The sequence below is a fragment of the Myxine glutinosa genome, chromosome 1 (assembly GCF_964187855.1).
Source record: "Myxine glutinosa chromosome 1, kmMyxGlut1.1, whole genome shotgun sequence".
NCBI classification, from domain to species: domain Eukaryota; kingdom Metazoa; phylum Chordata; class Myxini; order Myxiniformes; family Myxinidae; genus Myxine; species Myxine glutinosa.
In genome coordinates, this window is record NC_136261.1 from 440544541 (window position 1) to 440565024 (window position 20484).

The window sequence follows — 20484 nt, forward strand, 5'->3', positions numbered from 1 at the left end:
CATGGTGGTGGAAATATTATGGTTTGGGGCAGCTTTGCTGCATCAGGGCCTGGACAGTTCACCATCATAGAATCCACTATGATTTCTTAATTGTACCAGAGGGTGCTTGAGGATAATGTGAGGCCATCTGTCGGAAAGTTGAAGCTCAACCGAAGGTGGACATTGCAACATGACAATGACCCTAAACATACCAGTAAATCCACCAAGTAATGGCTGAAAAGAAATAAATGGAGGGTTTTGGAATGGCCAAGTCAAAGCCCGGATCTAAATCCCTTCGAGATGTTGTGGGGGGGGGGGGGGGTTAAACGAGCTGTGCATGCCAGAAACCCCTCAAACATTGCACAGCTGAAAGAATTCTGCATGGAGGAGTGGGCAAAAATTTCTACCATTCGATGTCAGAGACTGGTAGACAGTTATAAGAAACGCCTACCTGAGGTTGTTTCTGCCAAAGGGAGCAATACCACCTATTAAAGCCAAGGGTGTACTTACTTTTTCCACATGCGAAATTTGCATTTATGTTTATTTAAATTATACAATGGACTACAAAATGTAAATGTTTCATGATATTTGTTATATTATATCACCTTTATCTTTCAATATTGTTGAAATGAAGATCAAATAGCTGTATGTTAAAATATGTTGAAAAAGTCAAAACTTTACATGGGGTGTACTTACTTTTTCACGTGACTGCATTTATGCGGATGTGTACTTGTGAATAACTGTCATTAGTTTAAAAAAGGCTTCGGCACTATCAAGCGATTTTTGTTTTTTTAACTGCAAAAAAACGAAGTTTTTTTTTCAATTTTTTTTTTTGGGTTTGCCGAGAACACTCCCATGCAATCACTGATGGACCTCTGAAAGTTTGATAAAGATCCGCCCTGCAATCACTGATGAACCTCTGAAAGTTTGATAAAGATCCGTTCCGCCATCTCTGAATAAAACGCGGACACACAGACAACTCGCGTTTATATATATAAATCGGGATTTAAATTTAATTCAAAAATTGATCCAGACGTCTATTCTCTTTAAAACATTCACACCGGCAGAGGTAGTTATTTATCACAGCATCTGTAGAATTTTCATCCTTTTACTCAACTCCGTTTCGCTGTTATTTGGTGGAGCAAAAAGTCAACTGAGCTTCATAGATATTGTTGCGGAACCCTGGTTTGTCGACGTACAAAGGGGGGTTTATGCCCCGTTCCCCCACGTACTCAGGTTCCACTGAGGCCGCCGACCACGACTAAACTCGTGGTTGATTGATTGCTAGGCAACTCCAGCTGTCGAGCCCGCAGCTGCGCGTGGAAGGGTTAGCGGTCACAACCCGAATACCTTCGGACACACACAGCCATGAAGACGGGGACTGAACCCCGCACAAGTCACATTTATTTCTGATGCCCGAGCGGTTGGCCATCGCGTGACCCGTGCCATTAAACGAAGCGTACTTCGGACCCGATTGAGCGGTTTCACTTCGGGCGATGCTAGGTCAATCAATGGTAAATGACAACGACGGTCAGGTTGGAGGTACCAAACACAGTATTTAATTACAGGTATGTACAGAACAGAGACAAAGCGAGAATCTTAACAGCCTTATCTATACCTCCAGACAAGGGCCCTCATTCATTCGGGGAAGGGGGAGAGGGTAGTGCGCAGGGAAGCGCGGCCGCGTTTTGCAGCTCACCCAGATGGGCTCAGTCGTGCAGCTCGCCCAGATGGGCTCGGTCGTGCAGCTCGCCCGGATGGACTTGGTCATGCAGCTCACCCGGATGGGCTTGGTCATGCAGCGAATGTGCGAGGATCGGCTCGGTGGACGAAAACACTAGGAATCGCTCCACTCCAAGGCGCCAACAGCCGGAGAAGATTGCGACAGGAAAGAAGTGATGATGACGAAACAGGCGCAGGAACCAGAGAGAGTGTGTGTTCTGTGCCGGGTTTTTATAACACCCAAACTGCTTCCTGAATGTTCCATCCGTCTCAATTGGTGGCCTGGGGTCACGTGATGTGATAGCCCCTCATTGGCCATCCTCTGTCACTCCCCCCTGCCTTCCCTTTAGCTCCCATTGGTTGCTCACTGTCTCCTCCCAGGAATGTCTCATTCTTAATTCGGGGAAGGTTCCATTCCTCCTTCGGGCCTGCAGGGCCTAGTCTACTCCCTTGATGAGGCAATTTAGGCTTCAACGAGGCCTACAATCATCCTGCCTGACTCAACGCATATTTGGTCTTAATTACTACACAATGGGAAAGGGCTAATCTTTACATTCAATAAGAAATAACTAACTATGGGAGGCTAGATGTTGTGGTGTAACTAACTATAGGGGGGTTGCCTTTATTCACAAAACCGCAACAATATTTATTATTAGATTATATAGATAGATAAAGAATGTTCACGTGAGATTTTTGAAATGATAATAATATATACATCATTGTTGTAATGTGAAGTGAAGAAGTTATAAAAGTGTTGTGGACATTCCAGAAATGAGGTCGAAGCAAAAGATGGTGAGATTGTCATGAGATGTGAAAACAGTAACAACAAAGTCAAAGTGGCACAGCAAGTCGATGACGTCATTACATTCCTGTGTGATGGCATGAAACTGACACACCTGTATTACTTCCTTGAATGATCGAACAATCGTTCAGTTTGTAACCAGCTTCATCAGGAGAGGTAATGTAAATGTGACAAGTCAGGAGACGATGATGGTTCAAGAGCGAGCGGTATTCAATGACAAAGGACGGACTATCAAGTCGATCGTCACAGTCGTCACGATCATCGACGATTGATGCATCAAATCGGGACCATAATCAGTTATGAGGTTAGTTAGCTACACAATACCGAAAATTCGGTTTGATTCCGACAACTTTGAAAATTTGACCCTTGTGGCCTTCAAAGGTCAAAGGTCGAAGATTCTGAAATTTGTTGGAAAACTTGTATTTCATGATATATGTGATAATATAAGATCATGTACGACATTTCACCCTATCCGGAAGTGAACAATGCAATAAAACCCTCAAAAATCAACTTTTCTAAATTTTGTGACCTTGCGACCTTGACCTTGACTTTGGGGAGAAAATGAAAAATCGAGCTCCGTGGGGCTAGACACAGGACAATGGCCTAACCAAATACCGAAACCCCTGTCAGATTCCACCAAACCCCTCGGAGAAGATGTAGCTTGAACTCGATTACCCCCTAAAAAGACATCTTTCTCGGGCGTGGCTCCGCCCACAATGGGCGCGATACGCCCACTCTAGGAAGGACACAACTAGATCATGATATCAACCTCCCACCCAAGTTTCATCAAGATGGCATGACATCATCGGGGAGTTATGCTGCGGACAGACAGACAGACAGACAGACACACAGACAGACACACAACCATGACGAATATCGTGGTCACTCTGTTTGATAACTCGTGAACCAATAATTGTTACTGGGTTTGTGGAATAACAGATTATTATATGATTTTATCACAAGGATTGATAAACATCTTTAGAATAACAAAGGTAAATATGAAATTCTTGTGATTGTTATATATGGTTCCCACTTGTTTTTGGTCCCGATGTGTTTGTGTACCTGTGTTTGATTTGTACCTTATTTTACAATACGTTTTACATTTACCTGTTTTATACCTGTTTTCCGAACTTCGTAACCTGTACATACATATGAGGGCGAGTCAAAATGTTTTTCCTTTTACAACAAGTTTTAGAGCCACACCCGTGACTTCTATTCAAGGCCTCAAGAGAATCATCCAGTTCTGGGAATAACGTGACATGTTTAGAAACTGTACAGAAAATGATGAACATCCGTGTCGAGTTTCTTGGTGTTGGCTCGTTATTTATGGTTAAGGGGTTGGGGGTGAAGGGGGTAAATATATTGACCACGTTCGACGTACAATGTCGAATATCCTATGATGGCCATTCCAACTTTTCCCACCATTGAGCCAACATTAGTTAGTGTGACACCTGGAGAGTATTTTTTGTTGTTAAAGAAACAAACTACAAGGAAGGACCTCAAGGGTAACAAATACCATAAGTTTCTTATTTTCATCAATCTGTTCATGTTGTCCTCCCTATAAATCAACGATGTGCGTGTGAGAGAGTGAAGTGAAACACCCGGTTTATCTAGTTTTCCTTCTTCTTGTTTATTTCTATCTCATATTTCATTCTGATTCATGTTGAATACAAATTCATTCCTTTCTACTTCACAGGTCATGGAAATATTTTTTCCATGAAAGAAAATGTTCAGGAAAATGTTTTTTCAAAACATTTTTTTTTACAGCGTAATTTGCACAGTTATGTAATACTGATCCAAGATTGACCCAAATTGGCCCCAAAAACATCTTTCACCCAATTATGTAATACAGATCCAAGATTGACCCCACTTGGCCCCAAAAACATATTTCACCCAATTATGTAATACAGATCCAAAATTGACCCAAATTGGCCCCAAAAACATCTTTCCCTCAATTATGTAATACAGATCCAAGATTGACCCCACTTGGCCCCAATAACATCTCTCACTCAATTATGTAATACAGATCCAAGATTGACCCCACTTGGCCCCAAAAACACATTTCACTCAATTATGTAATACAGATCAAAGATTGACCCCACTTAGCCCCAAAAACACATTTCACTCAATTATGTAATACAGATCCAAGATTGACCCCACTTGGCTCCACAAACATATTTCACTCAATTATGTAATACAGATCCAAGATTGACCCCAATTGGCCCCAAAACAAACTTTCACTCAATTATGTAATACAGATCCAAGATTGACCCCACTTGGCCCCAAAAACCTCTCTCACTCAATTATGTAATACAGATCCAAGATTGACCCCACTTGGCCCCAAAAACATCTCTCACTCAATTATGTAATACAGATCCAAGATTGACCCCACTTGGCCCCAAAAACATATTTCACTCAATTATGAAATACAGATCCAAGATTGACCCCACTTGGCCCCAAAAACATCTTTCACTCAATTATGAAATACAGATCCAAGATTGAACCCACTTGCATGATGGGGGCCTGAACACAGAACTTTGCAATGTTAAGCCAGCCACCTTAACCGTTTAGCCAACACCAGGTTTTACTCTTCCATGAACCTCCATCTTATATAGAAAAACATTTAGTTAACCCAGAGCTGGAGAATACTAGAGTTCGGCGAACTTAATAATAGCTGCCATGTTGTTACTCAAGTGTTAACGTGTGGTGTAGCGTTAATTACCTAATATTGGGACGTACCTTTGAGATATTTGCACCTTTTAAATCCCTTAGACCTTTAAAACCATTACAGACCTTTTCCTTTCGACCCTTCAAACCTTCAGACCCCTTCAGCCGTTTAGACCTCATAGACCTTACCAAACCCTTGTCTTTAGACACTTCATAGGTAAACCCGAAACCTCGTAAAGCTTTAACTTTAGATCCTGAAGACTTTTTGGACAAATTAACCCCTCAAGACCCTTAAGACCCTCAAGACCGCCATTAGACCCTCAATAACCCTTAGTCCTTCAACTACTTTGGCTCTGGTATTGGTGTTTCCCCCCTCTCTCTGCTGTTGGTGTTTCCCCCCTCTCTCTGCTGTTGGTGTTTCCCACCTCTCTCTGCTGTTGGTGTTTCCCCCCTCTCTCTGCTGTTGGTGTTTCCCCCCTCTCTCTGCTGTTGGTGTTTCCCCCCTCTCTCTGCTGTTGGTGTTTCCCCCCTCTCTCTCTGCTGTTGGTGTTTCCCCCCTCTCTCTGCTGTTGGTGTTTCCCCCCTCTCTCCTTTGGTCCTGTCACTTTCTGATCCGTTCATTGTACTAGTACGAGCTCCCGATCTCCCACGAGCCTCGACTATGTATACAAAAAAACTGCATTTCTCACTGAACCTGAATCTTCATTACTCCATTTGACAATAATCTTCATCGAAATTTATTTACTGCCAGCATTTCAACTGTTACCCACAATCCCTCTGTTTTGTACAATTGGAATGCTTAGATTTTGGTGTGGAAATTGTTTCTCTCTTCCCATCAAAAGTAAGTATTTCATGTTGAAAATCAAACATGGCAACCAACACATTCTATCTATATCAGTGATCTCAAACCTTTTCAATCACATAATCCTTCCTTTTAACTGTTTAACTTACACAGACAAACACACACACTTATTTCAATACCCTGAATAATCATTATTCCTCACGTAATTGTTACCTACATCACTTGAGGTGGACGGAGGATATGATTTCACCCCTTGTCTGTCAGTCTGTCTATGAGGAGGAAATCTCAAACGACATTTGGTGGACAGGTTCGTTGTCTGACAAGAACAAGTTGATCAGATTTTCAAATTATGGAGAAGATCTGGATCTGGATATAAGAATTCTTCAAAGTAATTCTTCACCATTGAGACAGAGGGCCAAAAACGATATATAGCACGATATTTCAAAAAGTTTCGGACTAAACGTGGTGGACGAGTTGGGCAGGTGACAACAACAAGCCGATTACATTTTGGTGAAGGTCCGGAGACAGATCGAGCCTATCAGTGGGATACAAAACGTATAAACTGTTCAGCCTGGTGGAGGTATGCGTTCTAACGAGGTATGCAGAGGTATGTGCTGTATTTATTTATGTGATTATAGTTACAGTTTCAATAGCTTAAGTTTTTCTTCTTTTCAATCTCCATTTGCAGGTTTTAATTCAACCCTGCTTCACACTCTTCTCTGACCCCAAGGAGATGGGTTCTTCTTCCTCTGATATGGGAGATAATTGGGATGCACTCACCTGCTCAGTGTGCCTTGCGGTCTATGAGGAGCCTGCTGGTTTGGCATGCGGCCACTCGTTTTGTCCTGTGTGCATAGAGACATACTGGGAGAGCAAGGAAGAAGACACAGGTTGTGATTGTCCAAATTGCCGTGAGGTTTTTCCACAAAAACCAAAACTCAAGAAGAATGTGACCATTGCCCACTTAGTGGATAATATTGTGAATGTGAAAAAGGGAAGCACTGGCGGCACCGAGAGTCGTTGTGAGGTTTGTAATGGAGAGGCAGCCAAGAGGTGTGTACCTTGTGAGATCCTCTGCTGTGAGAAACACCTGAAACCTCATCAACAGAAAGGGCACAAACTGGTGGATCCTGGAGTGAAGATTGAGGAACTAAGATGTACAGAAAATGGAAAGCCAAACCAAGTCTACTGCAAGGAAGATGGGAGCTTGATGTGCTTGATGTGCATGGGTGGACATCATCGGGACCACGATGTTGTTGCTGTGGTGATTGCTCATGCTGAACTAAAGGTGAGTAAATCAATAAAAATGGTTATTGTTTGTGTTATATCCAGAATTGTGTTATATCCGCTAATTTCATCCCAAATCCATTTTTTTGAAATACCAACTTCATTCCTGGAAATCCTTGGTGTCCTTGTGTTTTACACTTCTCCCACCCCCCCCCCCCCCTTCCCACGCCTCCTCCCCCCAAGCCCTCTCCCTCCCACACATCTCCCGATGTCCCTGCTATCAAATGTTGTGTTTGTGTGCTTCCCCTTCTCTCCCCATCTTGTCTACCGCTCCCTCTTTTTATATATTTTGTTTGTCTGTTTGATTTTTTTTGTGTCATAAATGTTAGCTCTTTCACGAGCCTCGATTCTGTATACAAAAGAAAAAAAAAAGTTTTTTAATGTATTGGGCTTGAGGTTACACCTGAATTTTTTTTTAGTTTCCGATTATCAATTATCGATTTCTGATCATGTTGTTAGAAGAAGAAGAAGACACTAACCCCAGTTGCAGTTTTTTCAAAAAATGGAAAAATGCCCTCGAACATCAAAGATTGGTCCCTCAATACCCAAACATGTCTCCGGTTGGTTAAGTCCCCATCCAGTAACACAAACCCCTTGGAAATGAAAGGCTTGTAACCCTCTTGGATAAGGTCGTTCTCTGATGCAGTAAGTTTGGCACGGCGATCTTCACAATTCACTGTCCTCCAAGGACGATTTATCGCACTGGCCAACGCATTCGGGGTTGCAGTAGTCTGACTCCGATCCTGATTTCTCATTTTCTGGGCGTAACATTGGGACATCAAATGCCCAGGTTTCTTGCAAAAAGCGCAAATAGGCCCGCAGGAAAATCCCGTGGTCTGCCTCGGGCTCCCTGGAAGGTATGTCTGCTTTGGACGGTCAGACTTTTGATCACTAAAATTTGAGGCACCACATTTTTTTTTGGTATGCAAGATCGAGGCTCGTGTAAGAGCGAACATTATTGACAAAACAACAAACGGACACAGAAAACAAAATAAAGGGAGCGGGAGAGAAGATGGGGAGAGAGGGGGAAGCACACATGTACAACATTTGAGAGCAGGGACATAGGGAGATCTGTAGGAGGGAGAGGGCTTGGGGGGAACAGGCGTGGGAATCGGGGTGGGGGCGGTGGAGGAAAAACAAACAAACACATGGACACAGCTAGGACTTCCACATGGACACAGCTAGGACTTCCAGCAAGGACTTCCAGGATTTTGCTCGATACTCCTCTCTGGGCTGTCTGCCAGGCCCCACATCTTCAGCGATGATTTGAAGCGGCCGACCCCCGTACGTAGACGGTTCAGCGAGGTCCATTGCAGGCGTGGTCGGTCTTCTCCTACGACGCCACCTCCTGGGTCCCTGATGTAGCGGTGGATGCGGGTGGGCCCGGCCGTTTCCCACACCTGCTTCCAAGATGCCGCCAGCCATGCGCTTCTAGACAGTTTCTCAGGGATAGAACTGAGCATCTCTTGTGCCGCCCTGTTGTAGGGATGGCGGGACTTGAGTCTGCTTGGAGACGCCACTATCGTTGTGGTGTTGTGCAGGATGTGCCAGTCGTGTTTCTGGGCATTCCTTGCCAGGGAAGCCAAATCTGATTTAATGTAACTCCCATGGCTACCTCTAGGCAGGAAGTTAGGTTAGTGAAACCCCATCCTGTGTGTCAAGGCATAGTCATCTGCCACTGTTGCGGCCTCATACAACTCAGGTACTTTTTGTCATCCAGATGCACTTTAATGCCCACGTGGACACACTGTTTAAATTCCTCCACCAAAATCAATTGTCGTAAACGGTTTAGTCTTCCCCAATCTCTTTCGAGTCACACCACCCATCAAACATAGTTTCCTTCTCTCTGGCAAACTCCACATGGGTCTCATTCTTCCGCTTCCTGGCATTCCTCAATTTTTATCGGTAAGGTTCAGGGACCAATTCATAGGCTTTGAGAATGGATTTCTTAACTTTCTCATAATCTGCACATTGGTCAATCGGTAAAGCCGAATAGATATATTGAGCTTTACCCACCAGAACACTTTGTACTAACATAGTCCAAGACTCCTTAGGCCATTTCAACATCTGAGCCACCTTTACAAAGTGTAAAAAGAACTTGCCTACCTACTTTTCATTAATCGTCCAGGCCCTGGCATAGAAACCCGGATACATCATAGAAGGCATAGACTTTGACCGTTGATTTGAGTATGGGATACCCCTAGCTACAATAATCTACTAGGTGGAATTCCTGAATTTGTAGCACAAGCTGAAAAATTGCCATTTTCCAAAATGGCCGCCACAGGGCGAGTGCCAAACAATAAATGCCTATAAGTTTTGATAGGAACGTAGTATATTGATGATTTTGGTGTATATTATGGGGTTTTCAGGTATGCCCAACACAGTAGTTGTGTCAAAAAATATTTTAGACGTTGCCTAGTTACCGAAATCCAAGATGGTCGCCACCCGAATTCCGTCAATCAAGAAAACGTGAATACATTTCAATTCAAATGTAGTAGATTGATGATTTTAGTGTCTATTTTGTTGTTTTCATGTATGCCCGACACAGTGGTGCCATCAAAAAACATTTTAGACATTGCCAAGTTACCGAAATCCAAAATGGCTGCCACCTGAAGTCCATCAATCATGAAAACTCATCTAACTTTCGACAGAAACCCAGTAGATGAATGATTTTGGTGTCTATTATGAGGTTTTCAGGTGGGCCTGACACAATGGTGCTGCCAATAAACATTTTAGATGAAAACCCCATAATAAACACCAAATTTGTTTCTCATTGATATCCTCTCCTAATTTTCTCTCGTTCTTTTTCAGGTGATTCAATTCTGAAAGGTTTGAAACATGGCAGACAGCACCACACCAGAAGGACTTAACCTCCTTATTTCAACGCCTGTTCCCGCTCCTCTTCACCCTGAAAGATGTATCATTTGCCAGAAGAAAGGCAAGAAAACAGAACCGCTCCATGGTGGGGGGGGGGGGGGGCAGGTAGAAAATGTGTCCGTGATATAGGGGAAGTGAAAGATGATGTTAGCAAACGGTTGAAAATTATTGGACCTGATTTTGAATTCAAATATCACAATACATATTCTTGCTATAAGAAATACACTGATGTACGAAACCTTCCAACCATTTCTGAAGAACCTGCTGCAGATGAGGTACCTGAAGTACTATCTGACTTGACTGCTCACAAGCCATCCACACGGAGCTCCACCATACCTCGTCCTGGACCCAGCACTGCTGTTGACTCAAATTATATAGACTGTGTCATATGTGCATGTGATAGGGTCTGGGCCAAACAAAAGGGGAAACAGGTGCGGGAAAAGGTCAGACTCTCTCTGTAAGGTCAAAAGTTCACAGAAGTTTTTGGATGCAATACACTATCATAAAGATGACGTGTATGTCAGATGTGCAGACTTAGGCAGTCCTGAAGATGTATATGCCGCAGATTTATATTGTCATGTCTTATTTCAAACAATATGTGTCAAAGTCAAAGCAGATAGAATGTACATGTGAACCCAAAACTAGCCTTAAGACTGATGTATTCATTGAGGTCATATCACGTCTAGGTCCACTCATTCAGGCTGGGTATGGATTTACAATGACAGAAATAAGAGAGATGATGATGAACCTTAATGACAGTGTGGAGGTTTATAATCGAGATGTTAAGAGAATTCTCACAGATTATTATGGCAATAGAATTCAAACCAAGCTGCAGCAGCGAGCCTGCCGGCTGGCATCAATGCCTGAGCTCATCAAGCTGACCGTTATACTCAGTGGATGCATTAGACATGAGGAAGTTGCGCCAGCACAGTTGCTGCATGCAGGGAGGACCTCAGCACCACCATCTGCCGAAACCTCAGAATCTATCGAAGCGTTGACATGTCATTTGGAGGAAGCTGATGATCGCCTCGTTCTTCACTGTGCATGGGAGGTGGATCGTGGGAGTAGTCGGCTGCTTGTGATCTCCAATGACACAGACACAATAGTGCGTTTACTTCGCTTTATCCCTCAATTGCGAGAGGGGTCTTCAAGAGTTGTGGGAAGAGTTTGGCTCTGGTAAGCGCAGGCGTCATCTACCACTTCATGTTCTCGCAGATAAGTTGGGAGTGGGACTGTGCAGAGTCATAGTGAAGGCTCATGTCCTCACTGGCGATGATACGCTAAGCAAGATGGGCACAAAACACGCATCTCTGTCATATGAGCCACAGACGTTTCTGGCCGATTTTGCTCAGTGAAATCAGTTAACGGAAGAGGAAGTGACGAAAGCTGAGGAGTACCTCGTTCATGTGTGGGCTGGTGCAAAGTCCAAGTCAGAATCTCTGACCTTCGACCAGCTTCGAGTGGAGTGCCATATCCGAGCTACGACGCCAAAGCCCCTACAATCCCGACCCCCTACATCAAGTGTCATTCGCGGCCATATACAGAGAGCTTTTTTGTTGTGCGTATTGCCCTGTGCCTTCTCGATGACTTCCACTCATCTCCAGATCCAACAAACTATGGCTGGGTGATTGATAATGATATTCTCTTGCCTGCAAAATGTCTCAAACGACGACCCCACGAGAAGCTTGTCATCTGTAAATGCATGGGAAAGTGCGACACAAAGCGGTGCCCAAGCAAAAAGGCAGGGCAAAATTGTGTGATCTTTTGTCACAAGCAACAAGAATCAGTGTGTCAAAATAAGGAGTCAGCCAGTGACATCTTGAGTAATGCAGATAAGACAGTACATTAAATCATGGCTGTTTAAACAGTGTCGGGATGGGACATGATAATTAATTGGATTGTCATATCTTACCACTCTCTGTGCTTGAAATCATATTCATACCATGACTGGCGATCATTCCATCTGTGCTGTGTAATATAATTCTGCAATGTTTTTTTTACTTTCATTCTTGTTATTAAATTTTTTTGTCCAAAACTAGCTAAGATCTAAATGTTACTGTTACCTAGGGAATGTCATTTTCCATTTCAAAGCAGAAAAACGGTTAAAATACCAGAATTTGGTACTATTCTGAAATGAAATTTGTACTTTATGTTCTATATCTTACATGTTAATACATTTTGAATTGCAAGGCTGAAGTGAAATTAACAGTTTAAGAATTGATGAAATAGAAAATGCCCTTTCTTATAAACAGAAAATGACAGGCTCTAGTTTCCCGAAAGCCAATATTATTAGGTATGAAATACTATAAACCTACACAATAGACACTAAAATCGTAATCCATCATCGTTTCTATCAAAAGGTATACATATTTTCATGATTGACGGACTTCATGTAGCGGCCATCTTGGATTTTAATGACTAGTCAACATCTAAAATGTTTATTGATGGCACCACTATGTCAGGCATATCTGAAACCCCCAAAATAGACACCAAAATCATCACTCTACTACATTTGTATTCAAATTTATACACGTGTTCTTGATTGACAAACTTCTGGTGGTGGCCATCTTGGATTTCGGTAACTAGGCAATGTCTAAAATATTTTTTAACAGCACCACTGTGTTCGGCATACCTGAAAACCCCATAATATACACCAAAATCATCAATCTACTATGTTCCTATCAAAACTTATAGGCATTTCTTGTTTGACACTGGCCCCGTGGCGGCCATTTTGGAAAATGGCCATTTTCCAGCTTCTGCTACAAATTCAGGAATTCCACCTAGTAGATTATTGAAGATCGGGGTATCCCATTCTCCAAACAACTGTCAAAGTCTATGCCTTCTGAGATGTATACAGGTTTCTATGCCAGTGCCAGGACTATAAAGGGTGGAACCAGTCTTACATGTGCACCAACATCCCAAGAGTTCTGACTTGTCGAACTATCCGGCATGGATAAGATTTCTCTCCGTCCTCCAGGTATTTCAACCTCCTTGAGTACAATTTCCTTCTGATACTCCATGTCCCATTCCTTTAAGTCCCTTTGATACTCCAGGTCCCGTTCCTTTAAGTCCCTTTGATACTCCATGTCCCGTTCCTTTAAGTCCCTTTGATACTCCATGTCCCGTTCCGTTAAGTCCCTTTGATACTCCATGTCCCGTTCCTTTAAGTCCCTTTGATACTCCATGTCCCGTTCCTTTAAGTCCCTTTGATACTCCATGTCCCGTTCCTTTAAGTCCCTTTGATACTCCATGTCCCGTTCCTTTAAGTCCCTTTGATACTCCATGTCCCGTTCCTTAAGTCCCTTTGATACTCCATGTCCCGTTCCTTTAAGTCCCTTTGATACTCCATGTCCCGTTCCTTTAAGTCCCTTTGATACTCCATGTCCCGTTCCTTTAAGTCACTTTGATACTCCATGTCCCGTTCCTTTAAGTCCCTTTCAGCTTTCCTTTCCTCTTGTTCCTTTTCTGCTTTCCATTCCAACTCTTTTAATCGTTCCTGGCTCTGCAGTTGCATCTCCATTTTCCAGAGCTCCATATTTCCTTTTCCCTCTGGTACCCAATCCAATGCTACCTCTTCCCATTTTCTCATTCCTACGAAATATTCCACCACCAACGTCTGAATCTCTGCCTTCTTCATATTAATTCGGACCTCCAAGTTACAGTATTTGACCAAAGTCCTAAGTTCCGATCTTTTTAACGCCTGGAACTGTGCCTCGTTAGGGGACGTCACAAAATTTTCCACGTCACCTGTCTCCTCCTCTCCCTGCTGATCACCTCCTCTCTCATCTTCCGGTTTCTTTGCCGCGTTTTTTTCTTTTTCCTTCACAAACATTAATTTTTACCTTTTACAAAAGTCATCTCCATTTCACACAGAAATCTTAACAACAATATTACCTGAAACTAAAAATCCTAACAGTATATAAAAAGAACAAGGGCGGAAGTGACGAATCCGAAACATGTGTCATGTCACATGTGGAAATTGTGAAAAAGTGAAATCATCACATGTGTCCAACACATGTGACAAAAATGCAGAAACGAACTCTGAGACCATCAGGTGTAGATCCACCTTGGGTCATCCAGTACTAAATCCATAGACCATAGAAATCAGTGCTTCGTTTGTGTGAAGGAACGAGATCACACAGGTGAACATCAACTACTACCTGTGAGTACGAAGGATAATCGACAAAATGTGATATGGGAGCAAGAAAAGGTACTCAGTGATGATGATATGGTGCACCGTATGCAGGTATATGGTAACAATTGTGGTGACATGATTGATAATGAGTTCAGGTACCACAAGTCCTGTGTGTGTACAAATATGACAAAGTCTAACCTGCAGATGAAACACACTTGTGATCCAGTACATGATGATACTCTGCAGTAGTTCATCTCTTACAAAGATGGTAACTTATCTGAAGATCCGAACACAATCATCTTTCTGAGTTCACTTCACCACAAATACAGGTGCTGGTTGTCCGTACCTCGCATAGTGAATACCACTTTATACAGGTGCTCCATTCTCAAAAAGGAATGAAGAATACTCCGCAGACCGTGGATCAAAGGTCATGATAGTCCTACAAAAAGGTAAATCTTCTATCATTTGTTCATCAGATATGTCAACAAGTTATCTTCTATCAAAGGTTACCTGCCTGAAGAAACGTGCAGAGGAAAGCGGTGACGAATCCACAACCACAGGTGCTAAGCCTGAAAAGAACGTTATCTTCCACCATTCTGCGAAATCATTCCGGAATGATGTGAAGGACACCTGTGAGAAACAGTGTAGAAGAAGAACCCAGAAGATGATCCATCGCTGTTTATTCATCGCTGTAATTCTGCACCTGAATGTGTACCTGTGTCCCTCTACATCTACAATCACGTGACCTGGATGGTGAATGATGCAACTCCAGAGATGAATGCGTCAGACTTAAAATTGGAACTGGGTGAGAGAAATCGGGAAAAAGTGCTGAATATGGATCAAGGTATTTGTGCACCTGTAGAAGGTATCCCCACGAGCATTTCACACCTTAATACAAACCAGGAGTAAAGAAAGAGTTTAAATATTGAACCGTTTTATCAATATCATCAGGTATCAAAGAGCCAGAGATGTATCGCTTCCATGTCACGGACTAGTGAGGAGACCAGGAACAAGGTGAGCTCTTGATTCCCACAAACCTTACAGGTGGAAAATTCACTCAAAGTGCCATTGATAACCTGGACTTCCATGAACACACACTGGAAGGTACAACAACGCGTGGCACCGCCCACAACATCCACCAACATTCAGGTAACGATGATGAGGTATTGAAAGCTGTTACATCAGGACCATGACCCAAAACACCTGGTGAGCTCCATGGGCAGGAATTCAGCACTTCCAGACTAAGGTGAGTGGTCTAACCTTGAGAGATCGACAGCAAAGTCGTTCCTTGTGCGGCCGGAAACTTGTACAAGAACCAAGAACGACCAATGTGTCTTGTGTCCATCAAAATGGTCCTCGTACTAAAAAGGTGTGTGGAAGGTGAAAGAGCTGGCAGGTGGGAACAGCACCTTGAGGAATAAACATGCTGCCACACCTGATATCTACTGGACACAGCAAACACGTGGCAGGTATCCCACAATACATGATGGTGATGAAGAAGCATCCACCACCAGATATAGGTGCAGAATTCCAACAGGTACATTTCACTGTGAGTGAAACTAGCGGTAAGTTCAATGGTGTTTGAACTGACGAGGCTTCAGAACAGAACCCGGTATGGTGTTTCATCATGGATTCTTCTTCTTCTTTTGAATGCGGCACAAGGTGTCGGGGTCGCGTCATTGACTGAGTGCAGGGACCTGTGCAGGTTACGGTGGAATTGTTCTGTAATTTGTTCAGGATGCCGGCGATAGCTCACCTGCTCATCACGAAAGATACTTTGGGATCTTTAACGTTCACCAACTGATGTCGGGAGACGGGATTCCCGTTTCACGTTCATCCGAGGGACAGCACGCGCATTGGTGGATTATCCCACCTGTGAAACACCGGGATGAGCCCCGACCGCACATTGATGGATCATCCTACCTGTGAAACCCCAGGATGAGCCCCTACCGCACATTGATGGATCATCCTACCTGTGAAACACCGGGATGAGCCCCTAACGCACACTGATGGATCATCCTACCTGTGAAACACCGGGATGAGCCCCTACCGCACACTGATGGATCATCCTACCTGTGAAACACCGGGATGAGCCCCCTACCGCACATTGATCGATCATCCTACCTGTGAAACACCATGATGAGCCCCTACCACGCATTGATGGATCATCCTACCTGTGAAACACCTGGATGAGCCCCCTACCGCACATTGATGGATCATCCTACCTGTGAAACACCATGATGAGCCCCAATCACGCATTGATGGATCATCCTACCTGTGAAACACCGGGATGAGCCCCCGACCGCGCATTGATGGATCATCCTACCTGTCAAACACCGTGATGAGCCCATATCGTGCATTGATGGATCATCCTACCTGTGAAACACCGGGATGAGCCCCCGACCGCGCATTGATGGATCATCCTACCTGTCAAACACCGTGATGAGCCCATATCGTGCATTGATGGATCATCCTACCTGTGAAACACCATGATGAGCCCCCGACCGCACATTGATGGATCATCCTACCTGTGAAACACCGTGATGAGCCCCCATACCGCACGTCGATGGATCATCCTACCTGTGAAACACCGTGATGAGCCCCCTACCACGCATTGATGGATCATCCTACCTGTGAAACACCGTGATGAGCCCCATACCGCACGTCGATGGATCATCCTACCTGTGAAACACCGTGATGAGCCCCATACCGCAAGTCTATGGATCATCCTACCTGTGAAACACCATGATGAGCCCCAATCACGCATTGATGGATCATCCTACCTGTGAAACACCGGGATGAGCCCCCGACCGCGCATTGATGGATCATCCTACCTGTGAAACACCGTGATGAGCCCCATACCGCACGTCGATGGATCATCCTACCTGTGAAACACCGTGATGAGCCCCCCTGCCGCGCATTGATGGATCATCCTACCTGTGAAACAACCTTGTTTTCAATTCCACTGCACATTGTTCCCTGTTGTGACATCACAAAGCACGTTTCGTACATGTTGTATCGCAGGTTTTTCACTCACGATACAAACGTAATACCTGGGAAGATTCGTCATTCAGGTTGTAATATCAACATTCAATGGCGTCGACGTGTAAAATTAAAAAGAGAAGTGAATTGGTGAATGTTAACATGAAGGTGTTTACCTGTTCTTTGTTTCAATATCCAGGTGTAGCTAGATCTAAGTCCCCACTACCAAAAATTGTAGGGTCGAGTTTCCCCCAATTGGAGAAATTCGAGAGTGAGCCCCAACCTGTCCCTCCCGGAGTGCAATATCGCCCTGAGGGTAGCACCTGTATGATCACGGTTTACCTCCCGCCAGGTGAATATGAATTGTTAATCACAGTACATGATGCGACGCCTTCTCTGGAATTTGCATTCACGTGATGACGCTAAATTAACTTCGTGACGTCAATACACTGGTGATGAAATGGTGATTTTATCTGTGTTTTGATTGGATGGAAGAGATTTCCACAAAGATAAAGATTAAAACCTCCGTGAGAAACAATGAGAACCTGACGTTTCAGGTCAGGTATGAACCCTTCATCGGATCAAAAGAGAGAGTAACACCCAAAAGGTCACCTGGCCATGTTTCCAACGGTGTGATTCGCGATACCTGATGAACGTTCTGTTAATTCCATGCAGGGTTCCACATTCCACCTGTGATCCAATCCAAACCCACCGTCACCTTCACGATTAACGCCGGTGCTCTATTCCAGGTAAACACAAAGGGTTTCATCTACCTGGACGGACTTTCTTCACTCAAACATCCCATTCAATGACGCTTTGAAGAAGAAGAATCTATTGCATCTGAGGAGATTGAAGAGTTCGGGTTAAAGTTCATTTCACATCAAATAAGATAAACAATGAACTTATTAAATTATATAAACTTTATTATAATATAAACATTAATCTCTAATCACATCGTCATGAACAGGTAAATCACATCGTCATGAACAGGTAAATCACATCGTCATGAACAGGTAAATGATTTGATTGATTTGACCCAAAATAACCGGATCAGTTCGTGATGAAAGTTTATTTCACTAAATGTACAAAATGAACGGAATCATCATCATCCCAAACCCAAATAGCGGGTTTAACGGGGTCCATGAAGTTCCCCCTGAACACGTGCAGGACCCGCGAGTCCCCGAAACACGTCAACTCTCCCGCCTCGCAATCCAAGAAGAACCCAAACCGTTCATGATCCCCCGGGACGGACAGGTCGGTACGTTGTTTGTTGTGCCATGCGGAGAATTCGTTATTATATTTCTCTAAACACCAAGACTCGGGATTCCCTCCCAACCCGCTCTCTGCCCCTTTTCTCCCCATGGAGTTTAAACAGATCCCGATTTCCCACGAACTACTCGACCTCACATCGACCTCCCAGTAATGACGACCTGAGGAGAAACAATCACGGGAAACAACTTGTGGACAAACATCAAACCGATCAGGATGTTCCGGGTACTGAATCCCGGGCCTGGTTCGAGTCGCCGTCCTGAGATCCCCGGAGATCTTGATCTCTCGATGTGCAGAGTTTGGGTCCAGACTCGGGCTCCGTCCATCTGCGGACACGACACGGGGTCACGGACATTGTTAGACAAACGGACAAAAACACAAACACATTAATCTCTATCACAAAAAATCTTTTATTACAACAATTGTTTTGTTTATTCACTTCACGATTTAACAACTTTATTTGTTTATTCACTTCACGATTTAACAACTTTATTTGTTTATTCACTTCACGATTTAACAACTTTATTTGTTTATTCACTTCACGATTTAACAACTTTATTTGTTTATTCACTTTTCGATTTAACAACTTTATTTATTTCTCAATGAACAACTTACATTATTTATTTATTTATTTCACCGAGAAAAACTTCGAGGGGAGTGGATCGGGAGGGGAGAGGACGAGGGAGGAGATCTGTGAGTGAGGAGAGAGGATGAGGAGGGGACAGAGGTTGAGGGGCGGCAGAGGTTGAGGGGAGAGGGGTCAGAGGTTGAAGAGGGGAAAGGGGAGGGGAAATGAAAATCCTGCAGGTGTGACACTGTTTAACAGGTCGACACACACATTGATGAGTCACTCTGCACCTGTGAAACACCGGGATGACAGTTTATAGCTCGGTCGGGATTCAAACCCAGGTTAGACACCTCAGAGCGAGTGTGGATTCCTCTCAGACATCGTGCTTGTCCTGTTACTTTCATCCTCCATTTGCTTTCCCATTCCGGAGATGCCTCCAAGAAGCGGGCCACCGTATCACCATGGAAACCAAGTGGTTTTAGCACTCGACGTTGATTGTTTTACACGTGTATTTATCTCACCTGGAACGAAGTTCAGGTGAGCTTATGCGATGACGCGTCGTCCGTCCGTCTGTAAACACTTGAAACTTCTTCTCCGAAACCGCTGATGGGATTGCGACCAAATTTGGCACAAATGATATTTGTTGTGACTAAAGTTTGTTCAAGGCACTAAAAAAACTCGCCGTCTAAGGGGGTTTACCGGGGGTCAAGTGGATCCAGGTTTAACCCCCAAAATAGGAATTTGCTTTTTCTCAAACTACACAAACGATTTCGATGAAACGTCACCACAACCTTCATCCCCCATGATGTACCTGAGTTTATTCAGGGCAATAAAAAAAATCTGCTCCTTTGGGGATCTACGGGGTGGGGGGTGTGAGGTGTTGCCCCGGGGTGGGAGGTGTTGCCCCGGGGTGGGAGGGGTTACCCAGGGTGGGAGGTGTTGCCCCGGGGTGGGAGGGCTTGGCCCGGCGTGGGAGGGGTTGCCCCGGGGTGGGAGGGGTTTCCCCGCGGTGGTAGGTGTTGCCCAGGGGTGGGAGGGGTTGCCCCGGGGTGGGAGGGGTTGCCTCGGGGTGGGAGGAGTTGCCCCGGGGTGGGAGGGGTTGCCTCGGGGTGGGAGGGGTTGCCCCGGGGTGGGAGGTGTTGCCCCGGGGTGGGAGGGGTTTCCCCGCGGTGGGAGGTGTTGCCCCGGGGTGGGAGGGGTTGCCCCGGGGTGGGAGGTGTTGCCCCGGGGTGGGAGAAAATGCCTCGGGGTGGGAGGAGTTGCCCCGGGGTGGGAGGGGTTGCCTCGGGGTGGGAGGGGTTGCCCCGGGGTGGGAGGGGGTTGCCCCGGGGTGGGAGGGGTTACCCCGGGGTGGGAGGTGTTGCCCCGGGGTGGGATGTGTTGCCCCGGGGTGG

General features: G+C 44.6%; 3 protein-coding genes and 1 long non-coding RNA gene across 6 annotated transcripts in view; 2 read left to right on the forward strand and 2 right to left on the reverse strand.

Annotated features, from left to right (window-relative positions):
• LOC144889679 (E3 ubiquitin/ISG15 ligase TRIM25-like) overlaps positions 1 to 12325 on the forward strand; it is an 875104-nt gene extending 862779 nt beyond the window's left edge. Inside the window, exons 1-3 of one of the 2 annotated variants that reach the window (XM_078770866.1) lie at positions 358 to 2807; positions 6661 to 7260; positions 10071 to 12325. In XM_078770866.1, coding sequence (XP_078626992.1) covers positions 2775 to 2807; positions 6661 to 7260; positions 10071 to 10085 — 648 coding nt within the window. In that variant the 5' untranslated portion in view covers positions 358 to 2774 and the 3' untranslated portion in view covers positions 10086 to 12325. Of the gene's footprint in view, positions 1 to 357; positions 2808 to 6660; positions 7261 to 10070 lie in introns of those variants that run through there. The other variant, XM_078770867.1, reaches the window with a different exon arrangement.
• LOC144888201 (E3 ubiquitin/ISG15 ligase TRIM25-like) overlaps positions 1 to 20484 on the reverse strand; it is a 450981-nt gene that overhangs the window by 378111 nt on the left and 52386 nt on the right. The window lies entirely within an intron of this gene.
• Positions 18166 to 20484, forward strand: part of LOC144889694 (uncharacterized) — a 798143-nt gene continuing 795824 nt past the window's right edge. The window contains exon 1 of the long non-coding RNA XR_013622007.1: positions 18166 to 18266. This is a non-coding gene — a long non-coding RNA (uncharacterized LOC144889694). The remainder of the gene's footprint in view (positions 18267 to 20484) is intronic.
• Positions 18304 to 20484, reverse strand: part of LOC144889671 (E3 ubiquitin/ISG15 ligase TRIM25-like) — a 33352-nt gene continuing 31171 nt past the window's right edge. For both annotated transcript variants that reach the window (XM_078770823.1, XM_078770821.1), the window contains exon 8: positions 18304 to 18848. In XM_078770823.1, coding sequence (XP_078626949.1) covers positions 18322 to 18848 — 527 coding nt within the window. In that variant the 3' untranslated portion in view covers positions 18304 to 18321. The remainder of the gene's footprint in view (positions 18849 to 20484) is intronic.